Here is a 20794-nt window from a genome sequence, read left to right as displayed (position 1 = left end):
TGCCCACAACAAAGCTCAACCATGAACAGAAATAAGACAAATGAGCAGATAATCCGTTTTTAGTGATGTTGATTGAAGGAAACATGTTGGCCAAGACACCAGGAGAACTCCCCCGTTCTTCTTCAAAATTGTACCGTGGAATTTTTTTGTGTCCACCTGCAAGGGAAGACGGGCCTCAGTTTAACATCTTATCCTAAAAATGGCACCCCTGAAAATGCAGCAGTCCTTCAGTACCCCAAGCTTGAGTGTCAGGTGAAATTATGCGCTTATGTTTTGGAATGGGACTTAAACCCACAATCTTCTGACTGCAAGGTATCCACTGGGCTACAGTTGGCACTGTGTATAATGGTGTTGTGATGGTCATTGTCCAGACTAACTCTTAATCAAAAGTATCCCATATCTGTTTTAGGAAACTACGGAGAGAGCGGGATGGAGGCTTTCAAGGAGTTAGCTGCACAGGAGGGACTATGCATTGCGCATTCAGGTAAAATCTACAGCAATGCCGGGGAGAAAGCCTTTGACAGACTGCTGAGAAAATTAAGGGAAAGGCTGCCTAAAGCGAGAGTTGTTGTTTGCTTCTGTGAGGGGATGACGGTGAGAGGCCTGCTTATAGCAATGAGAAGACTTGGGGTCCTGGGAGAGTTTCTACTGATTGGCAGGTAAGCAGATTGTTTTTTATGTTTCTGGTATCACTGTGTCATGCTATTGTATATCCCCTTTATGTCACTGTGTGTGAAGGAACTACTAAATATCCCCTAGTATCACAGTGTGACAATACGCCACAATGTACCTGCTTAGTATTACGTAATGATAACCCCTTATTATACATAGGATAGATTTTAGAAATCAATTCCTTCACCACTATAGGTCAGATGAGGGGAGCTCAGGATTCAAGAGTGAGGTCAATGCGTCCTGAATTATTTTCTATCCATTTTCCTACATTACAACAGAGCGGCTGCACTCCACAAGCAATGTCATTTCCCTTCTCTGCGTTCCATTTAAGATTCCTGCAGAGCCATGCGTGTATGCACCTTAAAACGACTGCTGCTTGTGAGCATCCTATTTGCCCCCTGCACAGGGTAATCTGATGGCCGTGTGGTCGTGCACCCATGCAGCTTAGACGGAATATTGCTCACAAGTACCTCTCTGGCTGTCAGTGCTTTGCAACACCCCAAAGTCATGAAAGGCGCCGTATAAATGTAATTTTTTCCTTCTCTTTCACCAGTCCACTGTCTTCACTCCCATTGTGAGATGCTTGTGTGCAACCAGTTGATTTGTGATATTCTACTTCAGCTCTCCCACTGGGGCCTAACTAGTCATTTATTAAACTTTACCCATATATCTGCTTCACTAGGGCTGAAGGATGAATTATGTCATTATAAATCCTTAATTTCTTCAGAAAGCTCCCGGTACAGAACAACCATTTCAGTTAAATTGCCTTTGTGGTATTATTTACGAGCATTCTGCATCATTCAAAACAATATTATTCATTTTTATTATGGTTTGTTACTGTGCTTAGATAGAGCAGATATATAATTCAAATACTTCTATTAAAGCGTCAGCCTGGCTCAGAGTCAGCGTCTTGCATCTGAATTAGAAGTGGGGGGTAGGGGTTAAATCACAATCTGTGACTTCAGCTCAGCTATGCTGATATATGAATGCAGTGTGAGGGAGTTCTCCATTTGATTATCTGAAAAGATATTAAACTGAGGCCTTGTCTGTCCGTTGAGGTAGCTATTCTATGACACTACTTGAAGAGCAGAGACGCGTGCTGGACAACTATTTATTGATTGTTTATTTGATCTGCTGTTTTGGGGAGCTTGTTAGGCGACAGAGAATTGTTGCTTCTTGCTGTATGTCTGCTGCATAATTTTGCCTTTAGGGCAGGTCTTCCAATGGAAATCCCTGATGAGATGGTAGGGCCGCAGCATTCGCTCTAGCAGCAGCTGCAGGAGGCTGCCTGGAATAACTAATGGAGAACTTTTGAATTGTAGCCAGCGTTGGAAAGTAGGAAACACACAGGAAGGTCCCACAAATCGCAATGAGGTAATGACCAAGTTACCTGCTTGATGTTGGTTCTCAGCCCCACGAATTTAGCAGAAGATTTCGCCTGAGGGACTGCTGCATTGTCGGGAGTGCCGTCTTCAGGAGGAGGCGTTAAGCTGAGGCCCTGGCTGCCCATTCAGGCTGATGTAAGCTGGATCTTGTAGCACTGTTCAAAGGAGAGCAGGAGAGTTTACCTGGCAAATACTTACCCTCTCAACCGGCATCGGAAAATCAAATTGCCCAATCAGCATCATGTTGTTGTTTGTGAGACCTTTCTGTGCATAAATTGGCTGTGGTGATTTCCTACCTGACAAGAGTCACTAGAGTTCCAAAGCACTTTGGGATGCCATGAAAGGTCCAAATAGTTGCAAGCCTTATGCATAGCCAGTTGATTTGTGATGCAAAATTTAATTGCACATGATAAGCAGATCCTGTGAAAGAATAAAACGCATGGAAAGACTTCAGAATTGACTAATGTGGCCCAGCAGTTACATTTTACAACCATGGTTGACCACTTCCTTACCTGACCCTGCAAGTGCTTGAATCATATAGGCTTGAATTTAATTAACAGATGATCTAATTGAATGGTGGAACACACTCAAGGAACTGAATGGCCTACTCCTGTTCTTATGATCCCCCTGTAAGCACCTTGTGTTCGTGCCCACACTAGGCTGCCATGACTGTTTGCTCACTGTGCCTTTCCCTTGTTATCGCAGCAGATCAGGAGCTTGGGGCAACACTGAAACTAATGACCCTCCTATTAGTCGTCTGCATAGGCCTCCAGCAAAGGATTAGAAGTTTGAGGGGACAAGTGTCCTTGCAGGTCTACCTTTGAGGAGTTCCTAATGTGTCTGGCACTGCTCCTGCCTTCCCTTAGCTGATTCCTTTGAGTCTCCCTTGTCCCTTTGCAGGGCCATTGGGTTCAATAGACAGTGATGACCTGATATGTTATTTTCTCCCATGCCTGCTACACCAGGCCCCTCCGGGAGAATGAGCATCCCTCTTTGAAATAGGTTGCTGGGTCTTGCAGACTCTGTAGTGCAGAAAGATCTCAGTGTTAACAGCAAGCTTGCTCTACACAGGGGCTACAACATTTCAGTTACATGTGTCATGGGATTTGTTATTAATCAGGTGGTTTCCCCTTGTGGGAGCATGGTTTATCCTTGCTCCACACTGAATTCAGCACTTTAGGTCATAATCACTGCCCCTATTTTATCGGACAAATCCTAAATTGGTCACCACTGCTCAAAAGGTTTAATTGACACCAAGTAAGGAAGGAAGACAGAAAGAGCTTGGACGCTCCAAATTGCTTTACAGCCAATTAAATGTTTTTAGAAGTGCAGTTACTGTTGTAATGTAGGAAACGTGGCGGCCAATTTACACACAGCAAGGTGCAACAAACAGCAATTAAACTCTTGACCAGATGACCTGCTTCTCAGTGATATCAGTTGAGGAATAAACATTAGCAGGGGTACCAGGGACAACACACCTGCCAGTAAGACACTGAGTGTGGACGTCCCGCTTTGAAGAAAGGTCATACAGATTTGAAACATTAACTCTGTTTCCCCCTCCCCAGATGCTGTCAGACCTGCTGAGCTTTTCCAGCATTTTCAGTTTTTATTTTAGAACACACCCGTCCTCCTTTGAGAAAGTGTGTGGGATCCATTACATCCACCTGAGAAGCAGACTTAGTTTAACATCTCGTCCTAAAGGTGACATCTCCAACAGCTTGGATAATGTGCACAAGTCTCTGGATCGGGGCTTGAACCTATAACCTACTGAGCAAGAAGCGAGGGTGCTACCTACTGAATATACAGTGAATCTTGAAAAGCCCCAGCAGCAGTTAGGAGGCTACTAGAAACTTCAGCCATCCAAACATTAATCACTGTGAGGGAGCCGACTGCAATGTGAGGAAGTCCGGGTATAACGCTGAATAGTAATTAGATATTTAATGGCCTCCATTGCAAGCAAAAGTCACAAAGCTGTCAGTCTGAGGTCAGCATCTCATTCTCCCATGACACATTAGCATACCACAGTGTCACTTAAGGCACTTTTTGCTCAATAGAATCCAAGCACTAACAAACAAGAAAAGAACCAGAGAGGAGATGAGGAGAAATGTTTTAACGCTGTGAGTTGGTATGATCCGGAATGGATTGCTTGGAAGGGTGGCGGAAGCAGATTCAATAGTAACTTTCAAAAGAGAATTGGACAAATAATTGAAAAGGAAATGTACGCAGAACAAAGGGAAAGAGCAGGGGAGTTGGAGTAACTGGGTGATTCTTTCAAAGAGCTAGCATAGGGATGACCAGTTGAACCCTGTATGATTCTACATTCTACGTACATTTCTGTCGCATTCAAAGATGCAAATATAAATAAGCTGATCTGTAGGGTTCCCATTACGATAATATAAACTGCGATTAGTTGTCTCCTGCTGGATGCATAGAGAGGGGTTCTTAGCAATTCTAATCCCTAACGGGTGGTGCTACTCCAATTGGAGTATGAGTGCTAGCTACTGTGTAGCAGCTGGTGTAGCCGGAAGCCACCTAGCCCCCGCTTCTTCCCCCACAACTCAAGGAAACAGTGAAACAGATAATAAAATCCTCACTACACAAAAGAGACCCCTGGACCAGCCCTGCAGGGAGCTGGGCACATCTGGCTGTGTCACTGAAGGAGGTAGACAACCAGCGCAGTGAAAGCAAGACAAATGCCAAAAAGCCTTTCCCAGAAATGCCAATTGGGTTTAGGGTAAAATATTTCTGAAACAAATAATTAAAGCCGACTTTCATAGGCATTGGAAAGAAGAAAAGGAATATAATTGCCTCGTTTTGCCCTTCTTGTCTACCCTATGAAAGTTTGTGTACATACATCTGTCACTGTTTTTTTAATTTGTTCAGGGGATGTGGGCATTGGTAGCAAAACCAGCATTCATTGCCCATCCTTAACTGCCAGTAGAAGTTTGTGGTAAGATGCCTTCTTGGACCACTACAGCCCGTGTGGTGTAGTACACGCACAGTGCTGTTAGGGAGGGAGTTTCGTAATCAGCCCGGTCTAAATGTTGCAATAAAATGCCGTGATAATGGAACAGCAATATATTTCCAAGTTAAGATGGTGTGGGACCTGGAGGAGACCTTGCAGGTGGTGGTGCACCTGCTGACGTTGTTTCTCCAGGTTGTAGAGGTCATGGATTTGGAAGGTGCATTTGAACAAGCCTTAGTGAGTTGCTGCATTGTGCCTTGTAGACGGTACACACTGCACTGGTGGTAGGTGGAGTGAATGCTTAAGGTTGTGGATGAGATGCCAATCAAGTGGGCTACTTTGTCCTGGATGGTGTTGAGCTTCCTAAGTGTTGCTGCAGATCCAATCATGCAGGCAAATGAAAAGTATTCCACCACACTCCCAACTTTGTGTTGATGGTGGAAAGGCTTTGGGAAGTCTGGAGAGCAGTTACTCATCACAGAATTCCCAGGCTCTGGCTTGCCCTTGTAGCCACAACATCTACAGGACTAGTTCAGTTAGATTTCTGGTCAATGGTGAGCCCCCAAGGATGTTAATGGTGGAGGATTCAGAAATGTTATTAACATTAAATGCTAAGGGAAGATGGTTAGATTCTCTCTTGTTGGATATGGTCATAGCCTGGCACTTGTATGGTAGAGGATAGATGGAAGGTCATAAATGAAGTAGCTGAAGATTGTTGGTCCTAGGACATTGCCTTGAAGAACTCAGCGATACCCTGGGGCTGAGATGATTGGCCTCTAACAACACAGCCATTTTCTTTTATGCTAGGTAAGACTCCAACTGAGGAGAGATTCCCTCAATTCCTATTGATTTAAATTTTACTAGGGCTCCTTGATGCCACGCTTAGCAAAATGCTTCCTTGACGTCAAGGGCAGCCACTTCACCTCACCTCTGGAATTTAGTTGTTTCATCCATATTTGGATCAGGGCTGTAATGAGGTCTGGAATGAAGTGGTTCATGTGGAACCCAAACTAAGTATCAATGAGCAAGTTATTGGCGTCTAAGTGCTGCTCAATAGCAGAGTTGATGACGCCTTCCATGACTTTGCTGATGATTGAGAGTAGGCAGATGGGGCGGAATAGGATGGATTCGATTTGTCTTTCTTTTTGCGGTCAGGACATACCTGGGCAATTTTCCACTTTGTTGGGTAGGTGCCAGTGATGTAGCTGTCAACTGTTATACTCCAGAAAGCTAGTTGATGAAGGATAGAACTAGGGCCAATCTTTGCACACTTTTATAAGCATTTATTTACAGAAATACACAGTACAAGCATGCAACTCTGAAGCCAACAACCGTAGTTTCTGTTGGTACTTTACAGTGGCATAAGCAGATCCCCAGTTAATGTCTAATATCTGTTTGCAATTAAACACAATTAATATACAATTAATTTATTCTGTTCTGTCTATGCAAATAGAAATTAGAGTTTTCATGTACAACCAAAATTGCAAAACAAATTAAATCAAAATCCTCCATATCCTGTTCAAAGCATTGCATTGTGGGACACCCTTTAGCCGGGACCCATAGCAAATTCTTCGAACATGCATTTCTTTTTGTAAAACAATGAGACAGTTGATGACTTGCATCCAGCCATTTAAATTTAGAGATATCCTTTCTCCAGTATTTGTTTCAAGCCAGCAAGTTCAATCCGTAATCTTTACTTATTCACTCACTCCACTATCTAATTCCTTTTGTTTTGCATCTTTTAGTTAATCCTCGAGTTATTGGCAGCCACCAAACCTTCATCATCACGAGGATTTCTACTTCTAGATCTGTTCTGAGACTGTTCTGTGACCCTTATTTCATTGTCTAATCCATTCAAGCTATGGCCTCCACTTGCTTTTTTCTGTCTGTCAGGACTACTACTGCAAGATCTCCCTCCTACACCATCAGAGGCTCTTTCTCCAGCTACAAGAGTCACTCCCAGACCCACTATCAGCACTTGCCCCTCTTTCACCCTATACTGCCAGTCCATGGGTCTCGCTTCGTGGGCATCATCCCAAACATTCAACCAATACCTATACTTGCCAGTAGCTTTTCCTGCACATCACACAATTATCACATCCCTCTATTCACTAGACCCTTTAGAAAATATGCTAGCTGAGTACTCACTCTGGGCAATTGGTCTTTGAATGTGATAGCTCTGTCCTCTGTCATTACCACTTTCTAGCCCTTGACCTACCATATTCTGTTCCCCAGGACCTTCAGCACAAATCCCATAGGCATTTGAGGTATTAGGTGCCCTGTTCATTTCTATCAGCTGTTCAGTTTCTGAGATTTTGTAATTACTTCTGATTAATCATGAGGAATGAACCTTAACAGTTCGATTGCCATGTTGGATAAGTACTGTCTCATCATCTCGACCTTTAACCTCACATGGGTCTTTCCATTCCCTATGACCCTCTCTTTTATAACACACCAAATCTCCTGAATTAAATTCTGTCTCACATGGTCTTATACAATACCTCAGTGCTCAATAGATTTTCTCTGCAGCTTCAGCCTTGATGAAATTCCATCTCCTTGCTTATACAGAATTCACATGTGCAGTAAAAATGGAACTAATTGTGGCATCTCCTCCAGCAGGAGGGCTATCACACAGCACAGAAGGCAATTTGGGATTTTACTTATAGACTAATTGATATGAACTATATCCCCCAGTCAACTGGAGTGAATTCTTTGCATGACCGGCCTATTCGAAGGCAGTTGTCAACTTCCAGTCTGGTTGATCAGCTAAATTTTATGCAGCATTCATCAATCACCACATGGTTCATTTCACAAAGTTCATTGCTGAAAGGATGTTCAGCTATCATATTCATGATAAAAATGCTCATGTTTTCACACACAATGAGAATGGAAGGGAATTTTCCAATGGCAAGTTGAACTTGCCATTGGAAAATTCCCTTCCATTCTCAGTCACAAACTTCACTGGTGCCCCCATTCCAGTCCCTATCCATTTTTCCATGGTTTTGTCTATAATTGCTTTTTTGATCTTATTATGTATTTGTTGTAGATAGACTGAATCAGGTAGTCAGTTGAACGTAATATAAAATGAAAATATTTATTTTCTCATTCAATACCTTTAGATACATGGCATGTGTAATATTCAATTGTTCACTTGTTCAATGTTTGGTTATATGTGTCTGTTGACTGTTCTTGGTTCTGTTTGCTGCTAGTAACGCGTGGGTTTGGTTACAAGAAAGAGAAACTAAAAGTAAACAGTAATCTGTGACTGCAGATATTTTAACAGTACTGTAAATAAAGCCCTGGTTAGACATAGAAACTGGTGTCATCTCTGCATATCTCTGAGGCACAAAACACCACAACTGGTAACTAGATAGAGAATGGTTTTAATTTACCAGCTCCATTGCCTTTCCTTTCTTTACCGGGAGATCCACCCATGCCATGGGATTGATGGATTTTGGAGTTCAAGACCTAATTGCTCACTACGGGGATGGATAGTCTGGATGTAGTACCGACCTGCAAAAGGCAATACTCATACATTTTCTCAGGGCAGAAGGCCAGCGAGTATTCGAGCATCTTACAGAAGGCATGTCTATGTTTGATACTGTGGTAAGTGCTCTCAAAAAATATTTCGGGCCGAAGGAAAGTATGATGGTTGAATGGTATACGTTTTGCCAGAGAATCCAGGGAGCCCATCATGGTATGATGCCCTCAAAATGTGCCCAAATTGTGGTGGTAACCATCAGAGCACGACACATTGTCCAACTCAAGGGAAAAACTGTAGCTAGTGCATATGGTGGAACCACTTCACAAAGGTGTGCGGGTCGTCAATGAAGAGGATTTCATTAGTTCGTCACGTGGGTGAGTCTCCTCCTGAGAGTGAGGTATGACATGTGTATATCACCATGGATAGTAAAGCACCAAGTCATTTTAAGGAATGCTCATTTGTAGGCATTTCAGTGTCACTTCTCATCAATGTTGGTGCGAAAGTGTCTATTTGGAGTGAGAAACTCTGCCATCAATATTTTTTGCAATTCCCTCTCGCTCCTGCGACAGACAATCTTCAAACATATGATGATTCTATCATTCTGGTTTTGGGAACGTTCACAGTTCCAGTGCACTACAAAAACGTACCCTCGACAAGTTCATGCTCTATGTAGCCAAAGGGCTGTGGGGGTCAACCTATTCAACAGGCTTGGCTTCAAGCGTGAAGACATCACCAGAGTGCACATGAACGTGGTCGATGACAGAGACTATTACAACACTGTCCTACCTTATTTACCAGATTTAGGGAGATTAATGGATACTGTCATGCTCCTTGCATCGACACATCAATTCTGTCATTTTCTCAACATTTGAGATGGTTGCCATTTGCAATCCATGCCGTAGTGTCATGGGAGCTGAACAAACTAGAAGCAGACGGTGTCATTGAGCACAATGACTTATCACCGTGATTATCGAACCTAGTCATTGCACAATGAAAAAATGGCAAACTTAGACAATGCGTCGACCTTAAGGTAGGCAACAAAGCAATAATTCCAGACAAGTTTCCACTTTCTTTGGTCCAAGAACTTCCAGCATTATTTCATGACTCCGCAGTCTTTGTGAAGCTCTACATGCAATGGAGCTGTCTTCAGATATCACGAGCGGAGCAAATCCAAACCCTGACAGCTTTTGTTACTCACCAAGGGTGGAATCTTCCATCCTGCAGTCTGAGTTCGGTGGCGGATGTGGAAGTGGGAGGGATTTCCAATGGGGGAACAGGACTGTTGACCACACACGATCTTGCACTGTTCAGCTCATTACCTATGCATCTGTATGGAGTACAGCGATTCTCATGGCAGGGCGGGCAGGGAGTCACCCAAGTTGCCCTTGCCTCATTGGGTCAAAAGTCCAGGCACCATATTTAAAGGGCACCCGGACAGCCATTCACTTACTGTAGGCCAGGAGCTTCAGTCTGCCTGTCCTTCAACACTGAATAAGAATGTCCCAGAGAAGAAAACAATGTGTAGCCCAAAGGTTCAGCAGGGTGTCCTTGGAGATTCTCCACCAAACCATCCAGGAAAGACTGGTGGTCCTATTTCCCCGGGATGGCAGTAGGAGGTGCCCCCGTTTGACCACAGTGGCCTGGACAGAGCCCGCAGTGGAGGTTAGCAGCCATGGGGCCCAGCACAGGAACACTCAGCAGTGCAGGAAGAGGATGAATGATCTGCTGCACTCAGCCAGGGTAAATGGCACCGTCTACCCTCACTGCAAACTGACACTCATGAGGGTATCAGGCAGTGTAAGTGTGCGAGTGCACAGGGATATCAGGCAGGAGTTTGGGTTCCAGCGCTCACCAGCAGATGCGACATGTGCACTGAATGTGTGCCAGCGACTTCATGCTCTCAATCTTCTATTGCTTGCAGGACATCCTGCTTCTTAACCACTTACTGGTGAGGGCTCAGCAGCTGCCATAGGCATACATGCTCCTGAACTGCTCATGCAACCATTGGGATGACAATCAATCCCTTTTTCTTTCTGTACGACAAGAACTCCCACGACAAGCGGGAGCGGTCCCAGACCGGGAGCAGAATTTCAGGCATCAGAGTCCTCACCCTGTGTGAGGAGCAGGCTGCCGAGATAGCTGGGGGGGAGCAGGACTGTCCCTGTGCTGAGGGTAAGATAGGACTCCTCCCAGGAAGACAGTGAGGGTGCTTCCAGTCTGCAGTTGTCAGCTGCAGTCCAAGGAGAGAGCCATTGCTTTAATTAAGGAGCCTGCTTAGGCAATCAGTAAATCTTCCTTCTCTCTATTCCAGGTACCAGCACAAAAAGGGAGAGGCAACAATGCAGACCAACCACAGCTTCATGGCCAACCCTACCTCTGAGGAGCATGCCTCAGAAGCCTCAGAGGATGCACCATCACGACATTCTCCTATACCCTCAACCAGTGCAGATACATTCACCTTGGTGGGTCCAAGTTCTAGGGTAGGCTCAAGGTACAATCCGGTGAGCACATCACCGACACAGGTCCACAGCTGGGGGAGGAAGTGACAGCTGGAGTCTCTGACACTCGGAGGACTGTTGGAGACCAGGCCCCTGCTCAGCCCCACGCAAATGAAAAGCCTCTGGAGTTGGCCTTAAGAGACATGTTGGAGATGCAGAGACAGGCAGGGGAACATCAGGCAGAAGCTCCAGGCAGAACTGGACAAATTGCTGTGCTCTCCTGAACAGGGCATCTGTCACCCCCTGTATGCACTTGTATGTCACTGGCTGGGAGATGCCGCACATGTCAGTGGAGCCTTGGAAGGAGCCACTGGCAAAGCAGTTTAAGGCAGGGGTGACGTTCAATGCCCACGGCATGAGATTGCCTCCAGGTCCTGGCGGCCGCAGCTCATCATGGAGAATCTGGCAGACGTGAAAAGCACACATTCCAGGACACTCTAAGCCACCTCAGGCATTGCTTTTGCACATCTGTAGATAGCTGCACTGCCTGTGAAATACCCATCATCGGGCCAATGCTCGCCATTGCATTGGCCCCTGTTCACCAGGACCAGCTGATCAGGCCGTTGCTCCTCCTTCCCCTGTGCCAACCTGCAGTGGGCCCTCCTCTTCTTCATTTGGATGAGAGACATTAGAAAAGCAGGGTTCTCTGGAGCCTGCATCATCTAGGCCTCAGTGGATCTGTGAACAAATTGCAGTAATGAACCCAGTGAGCATATCCTTTACAGTTTTGCCACCATCTCAAAGCCGCCAGGCCAGTGCGAAGCCCTGTCCCTGGCTTCCGTCTAGACATGACATCTCCACCCCACTCCTTCCAGGTAAAGGACATCCTGGAGGGCCAGAGATGGGTGTTCCTCCCGTTTATGCATGATTAAACATGGAGATGCAGCTCTTTGACCAGGGTGATGAGAGCCATGTGCGAGAAGCCTCCTTCTGACACTATTCTGCTTGCCTCCACTACCCTTGAGACTCTATAGAGAGACCATTGCCTTGGCAGCATAGAGAGACTAACCACACAAGCCCTTGTCGACCATTCACCTGGGAGCATGGGGGGTTTGGAGTTGTAAGGTGGCTGCTGCCCACCAGCCATGCCCCTTGCAGGCATCCGCCTCCCTTTATCACTGCCTCTGACAGCAGCAGGTGGTAAAATGGCACAGAATAAATGGCAGCTCCACTTGCTGGGATCTTGACGTTATGAGACCCATAAGTCAGGAACAAACCTGCTGCCGTGTGGGCTTCACCATTGAGGAGAGCGCAACTGAGCCTGGTTCTCATCCAGTTGCCTCATGATTATTAGGGTGCCCATTTAGTCAGCCAATTGAAAGATCCTCTTGAACTCCACCCACCCAATAAAGACCCTCCTCCCACTTTGAGGGATTGCACTTACCAACTAATTGCAACCTGCAGGTCAGATTTAAAAAGTGGTGCGCATCATCTTTCAAACTCGCTCCACCACCTTCTACCCTCCTCCTGTCACCCACTAGCTTCTCCCCATCACTATAGACCCACCCTCTTCCCTCTGTCACCCTTGAACCTCCCACATTACCTTTGCACCTATAACCATTCACCTCCACATGCCTCAGAGCTGACACCCGTTATCGTCCGCAAGCCCACCCTAACCCTGACCCTGACCCCTCCCGTTATCCAAGCTACCTGTTTTGTCCATTTTTCATGGCTTCCCACCCATGAAACCTTCAGCTACCCCACTATCACCCTGGACCTGCCACCCTACCACATCCCATTGCTCCCTCTCACTGTGAGTGTTCTCTCCGCTGCCCAGTAACCTCGGTTCAACCCCCAGGACCCCACTGTCGACAGCACCAACCCCATGCTCTAGGACCATCTCCCTCCCACCATCCTTGCCCCCACCCAGCCACAGGGCCCCCAGACCCAACAGGAAAGGCCCTTCCCTCCACCCCTCATCACTGCACCCTCACTTCCTGCCCCACTTCCACAGACAGCCTCGTCCTTCCCTGTACAGCCTCTTCCTCACCTCCACCTTTAGCCTGCCTCCCATGTCAAGCCTCTGCTCCACCCTTCCGCCCACTTCTCCTGACTCCCTTGTCCATCCTGAGCTATCGGCACCCGATATGGATCAGGTTATGAGCGCTCCCCAGGAAGGCCAAAGCAGCGTCTGCTGACCCCAAAGTCATGGAAGAAGTCAAGCTCACCGGGTGAACACCACTTATACAGTCATAAATATGAACATTGGAGGAGGAACTTAATTCTGCAAGGTAGCCTTTTAATGAGCATGCATGGCATGTGAATATGTGCAAAAGGGCTTCCCGACACTGTTCATTGGGAAGCCTGACCCACCTTAACCAGCTTTTTAAGCCCCAAGAACAGAATTCCCAAAGCTCATCCCGATGTTGGCGAACTGATTTTTGGCCTCACACCAAATTAAGCTCCCCCACCAGCCATGCTTCCCGCTGCTGGCAGGACCGGAACATTCCACCTTGATGTGTGTTTCAGTAACGCAGAGTGCCCTATGGTCTAAGTTCAGCATCTAGCGCATCCCAGAAGATCACTTCTTCAGCCTTGTCAGACGTTGAGGGGTCACACAACTTACTTGATCACGCCATTGTCCACGGAAGGAATGAAGCAGTTATCAGCAGTGCCCACTTGACTCACACAACATAGTTTGACTCTCAACAAGGACAATTGCATGTTCATAGCATTTAAAGTTGACTTTCTAAGATACAGAGTGACAGCCTCATAAGTAAAGTCAAGGCACGACAACATCAAAGCCAGTCATGCTCTTCCGACCCTGTCTAATATGAAAGAGTTGGCACCATTCCTCGGTGCTGCCAACTTTTATCACAAATTCTTTCCTAAATAGGCAGAGATCATGGAGCCTCTTCAAAAGCTGCAGCGCATAATGCACAATGGGAATGGGATATCGCACAGCAAACAACATTTGACATGTTAAAGACAAAGATAGCATCTCTGCCAGTCCTCGCACATTTCAACCTTGTTCAGAAACATAAGTCACAACAGTTGCATCAGGAAATGTGATAGGAGCTGTGCGCACACAGTAAGGACATTGAAGGAAGCGAACAACCAATTGCTTATATATCACCCCTATTGTCGGAAACTCAATGCAAATACTCTACTGGAGAGTGAGAAGCACTAGACTAGCCTGCATCTATGCTTGTGAATATTGGTACATGTGTCTCTGTGGTAGAAAGTTCACTCTCCACACCGATCACCAAGTGCTGACTGCTGTGTTGGCCACATCAGGATCTGGTCATCGACCTCTACACACCTACAGATGGTTAGATCATCTTCATCAGAACAACTCTGAGGCTGAGTATCTTGCAGGTTGACGCGGCCGAGTAGCTGACATGCTTAGCCTTACGACTATCGCGTCAGTGATAGCAAAGAGACTTGCGACACTGAAAACTACGTGATCGCAGTGATTTCAAGCGCAACCGCAAATCCTGTTACATGACAGGAGTTGAAGGCAGAATTGGCGGCAGGCAGCACACTGCAGAATGTAAGCCAGCATCTAAAAACTGAGTGGCCTCAAGAAATAGAGAAAGAGCTGGTCCCGTACCAAAGAGTACACAATGAGCTCATGTTGTTTGATGACAACTGTGTCACATGCAGAGCTTGAGCAGTTACCCGAAAGTGCTACAGCGATGTGTATTGCGTCTTGCCCATGAAGGACATCCCGCATGTTGTTAAGATGAAACAACAATCCCGTGAAGCAGTCTGGTAGCCAGCGGTAGATCGCCGCAGAGAAGAGTTTGTTAGAAACTGCGTAGCTTGTACACTCAATGAGAAATCAGTTAAACCGTGTCCCATACCTCTACAACTGACCCCATGGCCAATAAATTCATGGCAACAACTCAAAGTAAATATATTTGGAGAAGTGCAAGCAGCCCCTGGCAATCAATGTTTCCAGCTTGCTGCTCATAATCTACATAGCAAATGGGCGGAAATCGCTACAACGAATTCCATAACCACTACTTCCATCATTGACATTTTAGACAAGTTGTTTACAAAGTGGGATTTGCCAAAGACTATCGCGACATACATTGGATCACAGTTTGTTTCCAGTCAGTTCTTGGAATTCCGAGCAGGCTACGAAATTCACCACCACCTGACATTGCGATACAGCCACAGTCGAACGATTCAACAGGATGATAATGAGACCTGGTATTTTTGGGGTGGGGGAAAGCGATTGAACAATCCATTCATATTCTACTTCGCACATAACAATCCACCCCACACACTCTGACCGAAAAGATACTGGCCAAACTAATGTCTAGTCGTAACCTTCGCATGCCGCTGACCATTCTTTATCCAGCACTGCTATCCAGTGAGAATGTCAGAGCAAAAGCAAAATCACACATCGACAAGGCAAAGTAAAAGTGCACTTTGACAAGTGAACACGAGTATACAAACCACGATTTGAAGTTGGAGATTGTGTTTGCATCAAACAGCCAAATTGCAACCACAAACTCGCATCATCTCTATCTGAATAAAGGCAGATCAAGCGGTTGCTCAGTACCAAGATTTATCTATTGAATGACAACACAAAGTGGAACACAAGACACTTGATAGTGAGCAGAGCAGGATATTTTGAGGACAGCAATCATGAGAATACATTTCCCATTCCGATGCGTGACTGTGATGTTGATCATCTGCCTTATCGAGCTGATCACGCAGAACCATGACCTGAAGTTTGTAAACCTGAGCGCCGTCATCAACAACCTTCATATCTCAAAGACTATTTCTGTACTTGGGGAAAACAGACAGCAGCCCAGGCCGGTTGGCTGCTCGGGCACTGGTGGAGTGGCAGAGTTGGAAGGACGAATGCTGTCATGTTGAGAGAGGACAGTAGGTTTGTATTCCATGGAGCCACCGACACTGCTGTGGGGTGGCACCTCAGCAGTCCTAGCGATCTGCTGTGAGGCTCTGCAAGCCCCTTTGAACTCTGGTGTCCACGGTTACGATGGCAACAATCTGAGCCTGCAATCAGCAAGCTGCATTGGCACAACATTAGCCTGAGCTTCCACTGCAGCACTCAGGCACTGAGTTGATTCTACTTTGACCATCAGGTGTTGCATCGTGGCTCAGTTTACAAGTATTCACATGGAGTCTGCTGCCCCTTCTACACTGGAGAGTATGGGCTCAAAGCACAAAGTCCTGTGCCAAGTTGGTGCTGGCCTCCTCCATTCTTCCTGACAGTTCGAGCAGGCTTTCTGGCAGGTCTGCCAATGGCACCAAGCATTTCTTTCTGCATGCCCATCAGCCCTTTCTCTGCAATCTGCCCAATCAATGTTCTCACTTGTGTCCTCTGCAGTAGAACTCGTGTGCGATCTCGCCCTCTGGGGAGCTGCAACCTGTGCTGCCCTTTCCTCCTGCCCTGGCTGCAGGCCACTCATGCCTGGTGTCTCGCCACATGCAGACCCCACGTCTGGAGCAGAATCTTTAGGTCGGCGTGCGGGTGTGTGCCCGACCCGATTGGACGCAAAATCGGGTGGGATGATATCGGGCGAGTGTCCGGGTGTCACCCCACGCTCGCGCCATATTTAATGGCACCTTGAGCATGGGAAAAAGTCAGGCAATTAAGAGGCCATTTAGTGCAATTAAAGTTGTAATTGCCTCCGATATTTCGTGGTCCATCCAACCGTACGGTTGGCAGACGGGTGCATCGGCCTTTGCATTTTTCATGAAGCCTAATCCAAGAGAGGGATGAGGTTTCCATTATTAAATTTAAAATAATGAAAATGTATGGACATAATTTTCACCATGTGTATGTCCAGGTGACTGATTGTGATGTGTGGACATTTTTTGTTCTGGATTTTAAAAGCTTTATTTCTTGGTTTTAAAGTCTGCAGCTCCCTGAGACAGCTCTCTGCCTCCAGGGAGCTTCCATCCAGCGCTCACCCGCGTCCGTGCTTTCGTCACCGCCCTCCTCCCGCCCCCACCCTGGCAGCGCTGAGCATTTCAGCGCCCGCTTCTCGCTGGTTGACCGCTAATTGGCCAGCCAGCGTGAGATCACGGCTGGGGGCCGATTGCGGGCGGTGGTCCGTTCCCCCGGCCGCTCCCAGGCCCGCCGATCGCGCCCTCACGTCAACCTCAAAATCCTGCCCCTGAGCGAGTACACGCAGTGTCAGGATCTGAGCTGTGACTGAGACAGTGGCAGAGGGAGCGATGGTGCTTCTTCATCGTTAGTCTCCTTACCACTTTTTGCTCCTGTGTCACTAGCCTGCCCAGGCTGCAGCTCTTGGGCATCTAAAAGGGGAAGGGCACAAGGGTGGAGATGCTGTGAGGGAGGGGGGAAAGCAACAGGTGCAATCTTGAACCATCTGCAGCTTGTAAACCATAAGGGGCTGTGGGCTGAGGGAGAAGTGGGTTGTGAGAAAGGGGGTGAAGTATAAGCATTCTGTCATCTTCAATGGTTTGAGCACTCCCCCCCCCGCACCCCCTCAACCAGCTAGCCACAGCATCAGTCATGGCCACTTCAGTAATGGCGAGCACCATCTCCTCTGTCAGGGTAACATGCAGTTTGCCTCCCTGCCTCACTAGTTAGGTGCTGCTGCCTCTGATTGTGGGCTACCTTGTCCTGCAAAAGTGGAAAGTGTGTCGGTGCGTGTGGTGCAATGTGTTTAGGTAAGGTGCCTGTCGTGGTTTTCAGTGTGTACAGGCTGTGAGTTGCAGCAATGTCCAATGTGTGAGGGTGAGGTGAAGCTGTGAATATTTGCTATGAGTCATGGTTGGAGGCGAGTGAAGTGAATTGAACAGTGTCTGAGGCTCATGGCTCAGTTGTAAGGAAGTGACGTTTGAAGATAAATTTATTGACTTTAACCACATGTATGAGATTATTAAACTTCTTCCTGCACTGCATCCACATTCTCAGGGCTACATCACTTGCATTGACAGTAATGACTACCTGCTCCTGCTGCTGGAGGGCCTCCTGGTCCTCTATGGACAGAAGGCCTCACTCCTCCTGTCCACCTCTCGCACCAAGGCCTCTAGTGCAAAGAACATTGGAGCACACTCTCTGTTGTGCCACGTTCAATCTTCCCTCAATTCAGACACCCTTCTTACAGCCGCTTCCAGCACCTGTTGCAGCCAGAATGTATCTCTCCTTTAAGAAGTACGGACTGACTTTAAATAGTGCAGGCTAGCTTTCAATGGTGCCAATCTGCTACAAACTTGGACCCCCTGCTGAGGTGTACACCCACTCAGCAGCACCTCTAGCACACTACTATTATTTAAATTGGCAGACAGCATGAAGTTTGTGTAGTGCCTGCATCGGAAGGAACAAACGGACGTGGGTTGAATCTGCGTGGAGATTCCCACACCTGTTTTTGGGGGCTATCACATTTGGACCCCAAATTCTTTCTTCAACTATTTGGTTTAGTCTCCCTTCTGATACAAAGTGTCCTTGTTCTTTATGCTCTGCTTGTTCCCATTTCTAATGTGGGCGATTTTTGACAGCTGTGCTTGAGCTATTTAATTGTTTCTCTTTCATTCTGAGCAGCTCCAAATCTCTTCAGTGTTGTGAGCTGCAAAGCGGGTGGGTTTGATTTGCTTTGTACAGAGAACTTGCAGTGGATTCATTGACTTGTACCATGTACTCATTTATTCTCAAGTGGATTTATATAAAAATGAGAAATGTGAAACCAGTGTTCTGGAAATTAATGGCCCATTTCTATATATCATAGCTTGAATGTAGGTCAGAGATGGAGACTGAAATGATTTTATCTCTTGTTTTAACACTAGCTCACATGTCGGTGCAGTTGTACATTTTTATAAGTGTAATTTGTAAGAATGTATTTTGTGTTGAGTGTAAGTTGATATTGTAAGCCACTAGCCTATCAGTATAACTGCGTTTTTCAACTGTGGTCAGTACTCTCGCCTTTGAGAATGGGTTAATTCTCCACCCTGGAGACTTGAGCACAAATAGCCTGGCGTACCAGTGAAGAACTGAAGGAGTGCACAACAAAAATGCTTAATTGGCTGTAAAGCACTTTGTGCAGTTTTGAAGTTGGGAAGGTGCTCTATGGATGTGAGTCTACCTCATGTATTGTAATAGTAACATTACAGGGCTCATGATCAAGGTGGACATGAGCCCTGGGGGTAGAGTTTCTACCACACCTGGAAGTATTGTTGGCAGGGTTCTTTATCCTTATGCAGCAGGTTGAGAAACCAGAAGCTTACAGCAGTGTATAGTATATATGGTGTCTGAAAGAGCAATGCAGAACTGCCCTGTATTTATAGTCCTGTATCTGCTTCTGATGCTTCACAAATATTTTCTTGAACTATGCTGCCTTGATTGCTCTCTCCAGAACAGCAGCTTCAGCCTTTTTTCCAATCCTTTGTGTACACATCCACTGTAAGTAAGTGCACACATGACTTGTTACATCCCTTGTTGCCCTGGCAACTGAGTGATTTAAGAGTCAACCAGATAAGTGTAGACTTGGAGTCATATGGAGGCCAGATTGAGCAGGGGTGGCAGGTGCCCGAAAGGACATTAATGAAGCAGCTGGTTTATTATGGCAGCGTGTGGCAACATTGTGGTTACTTCCTGGAGACACAGAATCTGCCATGATGGGAGTCAAACTCACAACTTCAGGGCTGCCAGTCTAGTACATCAGAACCACCAGGTACCATGTCCCCAAAAGTGCTGGCTGCTTCTCTGGTCAGACAATCTCCTGGCTATTGTAACAGTTTAACCTTGTCTTTCATCCTTTTGCGCGAGTCCTTTTTTGGAACAGGTAATGCCGATAATTGGCCTTTCCTTCTTTGGTCCTAACACAGGGGCCGTGTCATACGGCCTGAGGTATGTAAATTTGCTAATGGAGATTTTAAGCAGCTCGTGCTGTAAAGCATTCAGAATTTAAGCTATGAATCCACTGTGCCAGTTTTGTATAATTGATTGTATTCCATGAATAGAACGAAAGAACTTGCAGTATCTAATGCCTTTTTGACAACCTCAGAATGTCCCAAAGCACTTTGGGGCCCAATTAAATATTTTGCATGTATGGTCACATACCATGACAGCCGATCTCTCGGTAGGAGTAACTACAAGCAGCAGGAGCAGCATCAGTCGCTGTGGTAATGCTGGAACCATGGCAGCTGCAGAGAACAGTCCAGATTATGCGCTCAAGCCTTCGGAGCAGCACCTAAACCCATGACCTTCAGGCTCGGAAACAGCTAGAGTTGCCGACAACCCCGGGAATGGCCGGGAGTCGGCTGGAATTGGCATCAGCCTCCCGGTGGCCAAAGAATGCCTTCCGGGAGATTTTAAAACAATATTTTACATTGACGTCATCCAGTGAGTTGGGCCAGTTTAGTCCACATGCAGCTGATATCACCCTGCCAGACCAGGAAGGAGAGTCCTGTAGCACTGGCTGGGCAATGTGGCCTCTCCGTCCCTCCATGGCGGAGAGCAGGGAACTGGGTGGCGAGCAGACTATAACTCCCAGAGGACATTGTGGCCTGGGGCAGGGGTTAGTGGTGACGTGACTTATCACCAGTGAAACACCAGAAGTTAAGAGTGCAGCAGCTGGATACGGCTGAGACAGCCGCTAAGTAGCAGCTCAGACCACTGCAGAGTATTTCTGTGGTCTTAGGGTCTTATACTGACAGTAATTTTGAGGCTACATTTCACAAAAGATGTTGCCCCAAATCTTGCTGGAAAAAATAATGCTGAGTTCACACTGCATCCCATCACCAATGTATAAACTGGCCAGCAAGTTCAGCCAAAAAACATCGTGAGTTGCCAGTCGTCAGAACTTGCTGGGCAATTTGCTCCATTCTGCTGTCTGCCCTG

At 46.5% G+C, this 20794-nt stretch overlaps 1 protein-coding gene across 1 annotated transcript in view; it reads left to right on the top strand.

Annotated features, from left to right (window-relative positions):
- LOC144689499 (metabotropic glutamate receptor 1-like) overlaps positions 1-20794 on the top strand; it is a 296148-nt gene that overhangs the window by 48794 nt on the left and 226560 nt on the right. Inside the window, exon 2 of the mRNA XM_078556634.1 lies at positions 410-659. Coding sequence (XP_078412760.1) covers positions 410-659 — 250 coding nt within the window. The remainder of the gene's footprint in view (positions 1-409; positions 660-20794) is intronic.

The sequence above is a fragment of the Cetorhinus maximus genome, chromosome 14, assembly GCF_964194155.1.
Source record: "Cetorhinus maximus chromosome 14, sCetMax3.hap1.1, whole genome shotgun sequence".
Taxonomy (NCBI): Eukaryota; Metazoa; Chordata; class Chondrichthyes; order Lamniformes; family Cetorhinidae; genus Cetorhinus; species Cetorhinus maximus.
Note: the sequence above shows the minus strand (reverse complement) of the source record. Positions and strands in the feature narration are given on the sequence as shown.